The following is a 12,263-nucleotide window of genomic DNA, read 5'->3' as shown; positions in this document are numbered from 1 at the left end:
GTATGAAATCCAGTCCTCCTCTTTCCTGGATTGTACATTTCTGCAACATTTTAATCAGGCAATTGAGGTGGGCCTGTTAGAATAGGAACTCCCTAATTAACGGCCAATCAGGGAGCCTCTTGCTTTATACTTAACCAGGCGTGTCAGTTCCTCTGGGACTCCAAGTGTGGACTGCTAACTGAAAGCAGTCTGTATGCTGTTGTCAAACTTGTAAATAAAGGGATTTTGGTGCAGGGACCTTTGTCTCCGAGGACTTATTACAATTTCCCAAAGCAGAAAAGTTTTGGTTTAGACGTGTCCCTACTCCTCTTAATTCAGCTAATAGCTAAATTGCTAAGCACAAATTTCTAATTTGCCATTATTTATATTGCTCAGTTCAAGTTATTGCTCAATTCATTTTATTCATCACAAAAGGAAATGCTGAATAATCGGTGGACTGTATTTGACAGCCACAGGATTTTAAAAGTTAATTTTCTTTGAAACAAATTATGCATCACTCTCAAACTGACAAATTAGGGAAGAATTTGTGATGGATTGCTGGAGATTGGTGGGAAATAATCACATTCACCACCCAATCGCTTAAGACTTACAGCTAACCCATAACGAAGAAAAAACACACACACAGCCATACTGAAGGAAATAAAAATAGTCTATCAAGGATTTAACTCATCTTGCCAGTTGGACTGAGTGCATTTGCGAAAGATTAATTTACACCAGTTTCATAATGATGGAAGAAAGTCTAGTTAAAACGTTTATAGATTTAAAACAATAATCTGATCTTGAACAGGATGGTGTAGGCTTGGTATAAATCCTGTACCAAAATAATAGAGCTGTCCAGATCCTGAATGCACAGATCCTGTTGATGTGGCTTCAATTAATATCAAAAGTACGTGCCCTCATTCATTCACTGTGCCTCCCTGACATGCAATAGCATACCTTCTAGGTGGACAGATGAACATTGAGATCTTAAGAGTACAAATATACCAATCACTGAAGTTGCAAAAATTGTCATTAGTCATCAAGAGCATTAATAATACAACCAAGTACTAGGCTTTATTTCTCGAGGGATAGGATTTAAAGGTAGGAAAGTTAAGCTCAGCCTGTATCTAATCTTGGTTAGACTTAAGAGTATTGTGTATAGTTATGGTTGCCATATTATAAAAAGGATGCAGAGGCATTGGAGGGTACAGAATAGATCTACAAGGATGATATTAGAAATGCGTGGCTTTACACATGTCAGGAAAGGGATTACAGGCTGGGTTTCTTTTTTTGTGAAAAAAGATGAGAGGTGACCCATTAGAGGTATTTAAAATTTTTTAAGGTTTTGATAGAGTGGATACAGGGAGGGTGTTTCCTCTAATTAAAGGAGAACATAATTAAAAACCCATAAGTAAAGAAAGGCACCAAGAAATCCAAAGGGAATTTCCCAAAGAATAGTGAGAATGAGGGGCAGGGAGCGAAATCGATGTAGCAATGGTAGATGTAGATAAGAAAGGAGGAGGTTTGAGTAGAGCATAAACACCAGTATGGACTGGTAGGGCTAAAAATGACCTGCTTCTGTGCCATATACTCTATGTAACATGTACCCAGATTACACTTCCAGTTAACCGATAAAACAAATTAGGGTGAGATTTAATGTTAATATCATCTGCTGTTTTAACAAGTGATAGCTGTAGCTTCCGTATGACTACCGTATCAGATCCATGCCATCTCCCTAATGAATTGACAGCTCCGACATGCTTGCTATACCGAGGGATTGTTGCATTTTCAGAAATACAATCTTTTAGATGAGATATTAAACCCAGTTTGCTCCCTCAGGATGACACAAAACAGTAGATAAATTCTCCCCATTGTCATGGCCAATATTTATCTCGCAACCAAAGTTATTAATACAAAATATACTACAACAGTGACTATGATTCAAAAGAACTTTATTGGCTGTGAAGCACTTTGTAATGCTGAAGTTATGGAAAATGCTTTATCAATGTGAGTCTTTCTTTCTCTTTCGAAACTGCACACAATACTCTCATTTGTGATCTAACAATTGCCTTTTTATAAATTTATCATGACCTCTCTGACTCGTAAAATCTGGTTACAGATTAAAGCCACAAATTCAATTAGCTTTTGTTATGGCTTTATCTACAGGCACTCAGTTTAGGGAATTATATTTTGAACCCCCTCTTTCTGTCCATCCACACTTGGCAACACCCCATTTATTTAATTTTTCCCATTATGTCGTATTTTACACTTCTTCACATTTTCATTCTCTGAATAAATCATAATGTTGGATTTATCATCCTCACATCCATCACTTCCAACCACCTGACTGGCCCAAGCAATATTCATTGATCCATATCCTTGGTTTTGTGACTGTAAGATTTCTAATACTTTTCCCTAATGCATGTGAGGCAGTTTATTGAATTCCTACTGAAAATTCACACCATCTATGTGATCCATTTTATCTTTATGATTACTCAATGCTTACTTCCAATCGAGTTGAAAGTTCAAATGTGCTAGGTTGGAGGCAAAATGCAACCACGGCCCATCCAAATCCAATTGCTGACTCTTACCAGAGCAGGAAGAGTGGCATGTTACATAAGAACATAAGAAATAGGAGCAGGAGTAGGCCATCTAGCCCTTCGAGCCTGCCCTGCCATTCAATAAGATCATGGCTGATCTGTCGTGGCTCAGTTCCACCTTCCCGCCCTCTCCCCGTAACCCTTAATCCCCTCGCCTATCAAAAACCCATCAACCCGCGTCTTAAAAATATTTAGCGAGGCAGCCTCCACCACCTCAATGGGCAGAGAATTCCAGAGATTCACCACCCTTTGAGTGAAGAAGTTCCTCCTCAACTCCGTTCTAAACTGCCCCCCCTTTATTTTGAGGCTGTGCCCCCTAGTCCTACTGTCCTTTCTGAGCGGGAAGAGTCTCTCCACCTCTATCCTATCCATCCCATTCAACATCTTATACGTCTCAATGAGATCTCCCCTCATTCTTCTAAACTCTAACGAGTACAAGCCTAGTTTATTCAGCCTCTCCTCATAGCTCAACCCCCTCAACTCCGGTATCAGCCTAGTAAACCTCCTCTGCACTCCCTCCAAGGCCAAAATATCCTTGCGTAAGTACGGCGACCAAAACTGCACACAGTACTCCAGCTGCGGCCTCACCAATGCCCTATACAGCTGCAGCAAGATCTCCCTGCTTTTATATTCAATCCCCCTCGCTATGAAGGCCAGCATCCCATTAGCCTTCCTGACCACCTGCTGCACCTGCAAGCTGGGTTTTTGCGACTCATGCACAAGGACCCCGAGGTCCCTCTGCACCGTTGCCTGCTGCAGTTTTTCGCCACGTAAGTAATAGTCCTTCCTACCATTATTCCTACCAAAGTGGACCACCTCGCACTTGCCAACATTAAATTCCACTTGCCAGTTCCTGGCCCATTCGCCCAGCCTATCTAGATCCTTCTCCAGACTCTCCACACTCTCCGCGCAATTTGCCGTTCCACCAATCTTGGTGTCATCAGCAAATTTCGACACCATACACTCGGTTCCCTCCTCCAGATCATCTATATAAATGGTAAATAGCTGAGGCCCCATCACCGACCCCTGGGGCACTCCACTAGTCACCATCCACCAATCTGAATAGCACCCATTAACCCCCACTCTCTGCCTATTTGACAACCAATCCTCTATCCACGCTAACACCCTACCCCCAACTCCATGCCCCCTTACCTTCTGCAATAACCTCTTGTGAGGTACCTTGTCAAACGCCTTCTGAAAATCAAGAAAGACCACATCCACCGGCTCTCCTCTATCCACCGCCCTAGACACATCCTCATAGAACTCCAATAAATTTGTCAGACATGACTTCCCCTTAACGAAACCGTGCTGCGTCTGCTCTATCAAGCAATTCCCCTCAAGATGCCTGGTCACATATTTATATTCTTCTACTAATAATTAAATCCTTTTTAAACAAACTACGGCCTACTTTCCTTCTCTCACTTTCTTACACCATTTCCAATTCTATTTGCTATAGTTTGTTAATTCAGTGACTGTTGTGGGAGAAAGCTCATGTGGAGCATAAATGCTGGCATAGATCGGTTGGACTGAATGGCCTGCCTCTGTGCTCAATGTAGCATTTACCAAAGCTTGTGATCCCTATCAGTAGATTCTTGTTGGTTAAGGCTACCAAGATATAACAAACACAGATAGAAAAATGGAATTAAATACGTTATCATTCATCATCTAACAGAACGGCATAACAAGTTCAAGGATCTGAATGATCTACACTCTTGTACCCATTAAAATGGTTCAGAAATGATTATTGATAAATTGGAGGAAGTATTGTAATGCATATGATCACAAAATCTCAAGAGAAGAAGTTTGTGAAAAACCAAGTTTCACGAGACTTTAGGATTTAGGTCTAAACTACATCCACTGACAGGGCTAAAATACTCAATGTCCCCCAGTCTATCAGGTTTTATATAGAACGTAGAACATTACAGCGCAGTACAGGCCCTTCAGCCCTCGATGTTGCACTGACCAGTGGAACCAATCTAATGACCCTCTAACCTAAACTATTCCAATGTTATACATATGCCTATCCACTGACCATTTGAACGCCCTTAAAGTTGGCGAGTCCACAACTGCTGCAGGCAGGGCATTCCGCGCCCTTACTACCCTCCAAGTAAAGAACCTACCTCTGACATCCGTCCTATAATTACCACCCCTTAATTTAAAGCTATGCCCCCTTGTGTTAGCCATCACCATCTGAGGAAAAAGGCCCTCACTGTCCACCCTATCTCACCCTCTGATGTGACATCACAGGTGCTTGAAAAGACAAAAAGGATTAAAAGATTTGGCTTCACTGATAATATAAGCAAATGGGGTTCACCTTCTGCTCTTCTTCAGCTCCAGTTTTTTGTAAGGGCTTCTTTGATTCCAGCCAGTCCAGGAACTTTTCCTTAAACAAAATAGTTTCATTATGCTCTGTCAGCCTGCCAAAAATTGCCCAATCAGGACGACCTTGACCTTTCCTACATGTGGAAAAAAGAAGCAAGCAGCTGGTTATGATTAACACTTGGCATCTGACATCTTGCACATGACTTACTGCGCAAAGTGGGATCGTGGCCAAAGAATTCGATAAAGGAAATAATTTTTTTTAAGAAGTTACTGCTTCATGTAGTAAATGATAATTTCACATCTATTTATAAAAAATCTATATACACCCTCACACACTTATTCCCTGTACTTTCTCCTTTTAATAGAACATATTAGTACTTCTAGCAGAACATCTGCCCACATTTTGATTACTGTGAAGATGAGCCAGTATTTCATCTGATTGGGCTGCTCTGAAATGTGCATCTGAAAACAAGGCAAAGGATGGGGATTTGCTTGTGTGACACTGCATGACGGGACGGCACGGTGGCACAGTGGTTGGCACTGCTGCTTCACAGCGCCAGGCATCCGGGTTCAATTCCAGCCTCGGGTTACTGTGCGGAGTCTGCATGCTCTCCCCATGTCTGTGTGGGATTCCACCGGTTTCCTCCCACAGTCCAAAGATCATAGATCTACAATGCAGAAGGGGGCATTTGGCCCATTGAGTCTGCACCGACCACAATCGCACCCCGGCCCTATCCCCATAACCCAATGCATTTACCCTACCTAGTTCCCCCTGACACTAAGGGGCAATTTAGCATGACCAATCCACCAAACCCGCATATCTTTGGACAGAGAGGAAACCCATGCAGACACAGGGAGAATGTGCAAATTCCACACAGACAGTCACCCAAGCCGGGACTCGAAACTGGGTCCCTGGCGCTGTGAAGCAGGAGTGCTTGGCACTGTGCCACCCCAACTGTGACACTGTGCTGCCCCATCACGCAAGCAAATCCCTATTCCCAGATGTGCAGGTTAGGCAGATTGGCCATGGTAAATTGTCCCATAGTGTCAGGGGATTAGCAGGGGTTACGGGGATAGGGCCCGGGTGGGATTACTGTTCATGTAGGTCCGAATGGCCTCCTTCCATGATTCTATGTTTCTAAATAAGCCTTCTGGAGTTGCCACCCCGGATACTGAATCATCAGTAACAGGTAGCAATAAAATTGGAATTTCAGTTTGAAAAAACTAACAAGAATAAATGTGTTTTTAGATATATAAATAAAGATGGGCAAGGAGAGTAACATCCAGCAAAATGTAGTGTCCTGTGCTTTACTTACTCTTTAATATAGTTTTAAAAATAAATAATAATGGAGAAGAGTCAAATGGACTCAAAATATTAACTCTGTTTCTCCCTCCACAGATGCTGTCCGACCTGCTTTTATCTGGCATTTTCTGTCTCTATTTCAGTTTTCCAGCAGTTGCAGTATTTTGTTTTCATTTAATAATAAATTACTGACCTGTGGTAAAATAGAATGCCCAGGCCTGAACATACTTATTTGTTTATGGGACGTGTACACGGCTTGAAAGGACAGCATATGTTTCCCATCTTTAGTGCCCAAGAAAGCACACACGGAGACACTACACTTGCAGGGGCATTCATATATTTGCTATCCATTACTCCACCCTCTCAATGATATGAATCCCTTTGGTGTTGGGAGATCAGTAGGGTAAATATGTGGGCTTATGGGGATAGGGTCTGCACTGGATTGTTGACGGTGCAGACTTGATGGGCTGAATGGCCTCTTCATGCACTGTAGGGATTGTATGATTCTATGAATGATAGGAAGAGCCAACATTGAAGGATTAAAATGAGATGTTATTACGAACGCTTCACCACCACAAGGCTAGTGGTGACTTTTCTGACATCTCCTTTATTACTGTGTTGAGTATCTCACTTTTTTCTAAGGGAAGTCATTTTTGTAATTCATTCACAAGATAAGGGCGTCACTAGCAAAGTTAGGATTTACTGACCATTCCTAATTGTCCCTGAGGAAGTGATGGTGAGCCACTTCAGAGGGCAGTTAAAAGTCAGACACTTTGCTGTGAGGCTGAAGTTATGCACAGGGCAGACCAAGCAAGAACGGCAGATTTCCTTCTCCAAAGAACATTAGTGAACCAGATGAGATTTTTTAATGACAATCGGGCAATTTCATGGCCACAGCTTTTGATTCCATCTTTCCAAACTGCTTCATTATGGTTGGTCGAGCCAATATTGAAGGATTAAAATGAAATGCTGCTGAGATCACTTAACCGCCACATGCTAGTTATCCTTGAGGTAACTTTTCTGACATCTTGTGCTTAAAACTGAAAAGGGCAGAAGGGCTGTTGATCCTTTGTTGATTCAATGTATTGAATTTATATTATTGAGCTATCGAACACATGTTCCTGGATCATTATTCTGGCCTTTAGACTATTAATCCAATAACATAACCATTGAGCCACTGAACCCATAGGATTTTACAAACAAGCTACTATTAACTTGCCCATTCTACCATGTAGTAAATGTGCAAACTAAATAAACTATACTTGGAAAATCCTTTTATGACTCACCAATCGAGGTTAGAAAAGTAATTTCCAAGCTTTGATTTATTAAGATACAGTGAATAATAAAAGACTGGATTAATAATAAGAAACCAAGGCCATTTAATATATTTAAAATGTAGATCTTGCAGAGTACCATTTGGCCGGTAATTCACAGCCAGAATTACCGTGAAAAGGTGCTGTAAATTGATTAGTAGCCATTACAATAGATAATAGTTCATGCATTAATTACAGTGGATGTAAGATAGCCAATATCTCACATAGCCAATAAATTTCATGTATAATGAAATACATTAAGTCTTAGTTTCTCTAAATTTTGTTATTTCTATATTAATCCATTAGTTAGGAGATATAACTTATCATTTATTTGTTACTAGTTTATAGAAATATGTAATAAAAGTAAATTAAAGAATCTATATAGGTAGCACGGATTGACAAAATATTAAACCCAATATAAATTGAAATTTAGGAGCTAACCAACAGCAGTGTTTAGGAACACAAATGTTTTTCCAGGTTATAAGAGCAAATTTAAACAATAGAATGGTCCTTGTTCTGCTCATATCTAAGCAAATGAATGAGTCACCAACACTTAATAATTCTGTTAATAGTCCATCCTAACTTTAGATCAGAATAATGCAGACTTCGAAAGGAAGGCAGACTTTTCCAGTGCCATCAAATGTGGACAAAGCTGAAAAGGCCTTCGACCCATCAAGTCCGCACCGACATATTAGAAACACCTGAACTCCCACCTAATCCCATCTGCCAGCATTTGGCCCATAGCCTTGAATGTTATGATGTGCCAAGTGCTCATCCAAGCACTTTTTAACTGATGTAGTCAATCTGCCTCCACCATCCTCCCTGTAACCACCAGTCCTTTGGAAAAAAAAAGAAAATGTGGCTGCTGTCCATCTCCAAAGGGATTGAAGAGGAGAAAGTGCATATACATTTTCTTTGAGTATTATTCAGAACAACGCCCAATTAAAAAAAAAGTTTAGATCAGTAAGGACAAAGGGATAAGTTCAATGTACCCAGTGCTTTAATTAAAGGCAGGTCAACGAACGAAAGCAACAATGGTGAAGCCCCATCTTTGACTTGTGTTGTGCGTGCTGAATTCAGCCCATATTCTGTAATTAGGATTATGCAAACATGTTCCCCCACACTCCCTCCCGTCAACCTTATCTCTCCCTCAAGTTCCCAAACTGTCACTTTATTTGCCATAGTTCCATAACATACATGTATGTAAAGTTAGGGGACATTTATCATTCTATTCTTTCTAATTTTTCTCAATAGGGCATGGAGAGCAAGAAGTAGGAGTGGACAATTTAGCCTCTTGAGCCTGATATAAATAGGAATAAAGCAGGATGGAAAAGTTAACATCAAAAATTGTTGAATTTGATGGATCAAGTGGCAACTTCTGCTTCAAATATTCCAATGTTTGCTGTGTCAACTCTAGTTATTATGGTTAATTATGCACACAGTATGTTGTAAATTGTTCATGTAAATCAAAGCTACCTTGGTATCAGAGGATTACATTCGCCTGGATCTAAAGGGTTGATGTCACAGTTTGTGTAGTCAAAGGTACCATTCCATAAATGTTTTGCCAATTGGAATGCTACTTTTCTCTGTGCGAGCGTGACCTCCTTTCCGTGCCAGACGTACACTTCGCTGCCAAAATCGAACACCAGCACCTACGAAAAGTAATCAAGGGCTTCAGAAAACTGCATAAAAGTTCACATGCAACGTAGCTGGGCAGATAGCACAGTTGTTTAATACAGGTTATACAAATCAAAATCACCTCTAGTTCAGAAACTGATCTGTGGCCAGTTATCTGATCTCAGCTGGAACAACAGATGGGCATTCATTTGCCTCAGTGTTCTCTGGCTCTCCATGGGTGGTAACAAGGGAAACAAATCAACCAGGATTCTCATTCAGTGATAGTTCAGTGAGTCCTGATGGTAGGTACATACTTCAACACAGCAGATAAGCTTGTCTAGTTTGGATGTGATGCAACCTTTTCTTCAGTCCCCAGCCAAACAACCCTTTCATGCTTGACTGTTGAATTTCACACCTGAAGAACAAACTCTCGAGAGGTTGCTAGTGTGCGTGCGGCCACAATGTGCCAGTTACTTCCATCAGCAACAGGAAGAGCAATGCTGCAAGACAGAAGTCAGCTTTTTGCACACTGGTGTTAATGCCAATAATTAAGTACGAGGAATTCAATAAAAAAAAGACAATTGAAACCAGAACGACATTCAGGTACCTTTAGTAAGCTTTTAGAGTTTTAATAAGTCACCTTTCAAGTGTCTCCTGCTTTGGCCCAGCATTTAATCTTGCACTACGCACTTTGGTGCTTCTTGTAAATAACCTGGGGCAGAATTTTATGTTCCCCCCACTGCCTGATTTGTAGGTGGATGGGCTTTCCATCTAATTCCTGCCTGCCCCATCCATTCTGTGATCTGACGTTGGGATGTGCGAAACCTCGGCCGGCTCTTGTCCCAGTCATGGCCACTTGGGGGTTGTTTCCCACCCAGCCTCAAATTTTTAGAAGTAAAGTTTATTTATTGTCACAAGTAGGCTTACATTAACACTGCGATGAAGTTACTGTGAAAATCCCCTCTGGTGCCTGTTCGGGTACACTGAGGGAGAGCTTAGCATGGCCCAATCCACCAAACCAATGTTTTTCAGACTGTGGGAGGAAACCGCAGTACCTGCAGGAGTTTGACAGGGAGGAGTTTTACAGGGTATAGGGGAACCCGGAAAATAATCAGCTTGAGTCCTTGGCGGGGAGCGAGAATGGGTATCTCCATCAGCAACTCCCATTTAACATCACTTATACCCCCCCGCCTCTTAAAGTCCGATAAGCATAGGGTCTCCACGTCCTCAAACCCCCTGGTCTCTCTGCTGATAGCCTAATCCACCACTGTCCAGCCACCCCCAGGCTTCTGCTACCCTCCTTGCCCTGAACCCCTCCAAAATTTACCTTTCCCTGGAATGCTGGGAATTGCATGTAGTCCTGCCCAGCACAGCTTCTGCCTCTGCAAGGACTAGACAGCTGCCAGCCAACTAGATTGCTGCCTCCCGTCAATTAACACTCACTGGAGCATGAAATCATTGGGAGCCAGACAGAAGTGGTAGAGATGTAGTCTCCACTGGGTCTTTGGATAGTAGGATAGAAAACCCAGCACTCCTAAACATCATGGCCATGGAGACTTCTTTAGGTTATTAAAAGTGCCACATATTTGCAAGGTTTGTGGTTATAGCAACCTAATAGTTATGGTATTAGATTAATAACCCAGAGGTTATGGGTTGAAATCTTGGCATAGGAAGCTGGAGCACCAGAAATTAATTGTGAAAGCTACTGGATTATTGTAACTGGTCATCTGGTTTATTGATTTCCTTTAGTGAAGGAAACTGCCATCTCTACTTGCTCTGCCTCGCTTGCATTCTACAATTCTACACTAATGCTATGAATCAGTGATAAGCACTACAAAGTAAAGAAACACATTATGGAGGTGAGGGAATCTACTTTTGCTCCAGCTCACCTGCTATATACATCTTCATGCTTTCATCCACCCACCTCCAATACCTCTCTCGCCTAAATACAATAACTCAGATTCAATTCCAGGACTGCTGCCAGTGATCAAATATGTAACCATTTTTCACTTAAAAGCTAGACTGTGTGCCAACAGCATAAGTAACTGCACAAAGTAACGCAGTCAAGTTGCATCCTGATGTATATCCACACGGCAACACTTTGGCACGGTCATGAATGGAAACAGTGATTTTCTTTTTCCCCCTCTCTCTTTCACACAGCTGTTCTGGCAGTGTAAGCACCTGGCTGAGAACAAGTACAATTCTAGTTCAGCACAAACGGGATTAAACCTGCGCCTTCCTGATCTAGTCTAGCACAAGGTAGTGTATTCACCAAGGGATTTACTGGAGGGTGCCCCACTCTGGTTCACCTGACAAATACTTACATCTTTTGAATTAAGCAAAGAACAACGTGGTATTTTTCCCCAGAAGTCATCGTCAGGGACTAATTTATCGTCCACTAGACGATAAATACAGTTAGTTTCTACTATTGCACTTTCATACAGTTCATCTTCATCTGGATTTCCAGCACCTGCAAATTAAATGAAGAAGTTTTCTTTGAAATGCATCGCCCTTGAACATATAAATTGTCCTGAACTTCAAACTTTCTCTAGTTTCTCTCCTATCTTCCTTCCTGCCAGTGTTACACTCATCTTGTCCATAAGGTTCACCTCCTGTTCCCTTGACCCTATTATCACCAACCACCGTGAATAAATCTATACCAAGATTGGCTTGACTAACCTAACTGAATACTTTGACGAGGTAATGGAAAAGGCTGATGAAGGAAATGCAATGGATATGGTCTATTTGGATTTTAAGGAAATATTTGATAAAATACCACATAAAACACTTAATAATAAAATTGCAGCTCACGTAATAGAAAGATCAGTGACAGCTGTATGAAACACTGGGTTAATGAGCGAAAACAGAATAATGGGAAATGGTTATTTTTCATACTGGAGAAACTGCAGAGGAGATTTATCAGAATGATTCCAGGGATAAGAGATTTTTGCTGTAGGGTTTATTTGGAGAAGCTGGAATTGTTTTCCTTGGAGCAAAGTAGATTGAGGGAAGATTTGAAAGTGGTGTACAAGAATATGACAGGATTGGGAATAAGGTAGGCAAAGAAATACTGTTCCCATTAACTGTTGGTACAAGGACTAGAAGAACACAGGTTTAAGGTACTAGGCA

At 41.3% G+C, this 12,263-nt stretch overlaps 1 protein-coding gene across 10 annotated transcripts in view; it reads right to left on the bottom strand.

Moving 5' to 3' along the window:
* The window catches only part of svila (supervillin a), a 236,612-nt gene that overhangs the window by 35,444 nt on the left and 188,905 nt on the right, over positions 1–12,263 (bottom strand). For all 10 annotated transcript variants that reach the window (XM_080211847.1, XM_080211827.1, XM_080211867.1 and 7 more), the window contains 3 exons: positions 11,459–11,604; positions 8,994–9,169; positions 4,894–5,035 (listed from right to left, as the gene is read on the bottom strand). In XM_080211847.1, coding sequence (XP_080067973.1) covers positions 4,894–5,035; positions 8,994–9,169; positions 11,459–11,604 — 464 coding nt within the window. The remainder of the gene's footprint in view (positions 1–4,893; positions 5,036–8,993; positions 9,170–11,458; positions 11,605–12,263) is intronic.

The sequence above is a fragment of the Carcharhinus amblyrhynchos genome, chromosome 2 (genome assembly GCF_965287045.1).
Source record: "Carcharhinus amblyrhynchos chromosome 2, sCarAmb.v2.hapA, whole genome shotgun sequence".
Taxonomy (NCBI): Eukaryota; Metazoa; Chordata; class Chondrichthyes; order Carcharhiniformes; family Carcharhinidae; genus Carcharhinus; species Carcharhinus amblyrhynchos.
This window is presented reverse-complemented; position numbering and strand designations above follow the sequence as displayed.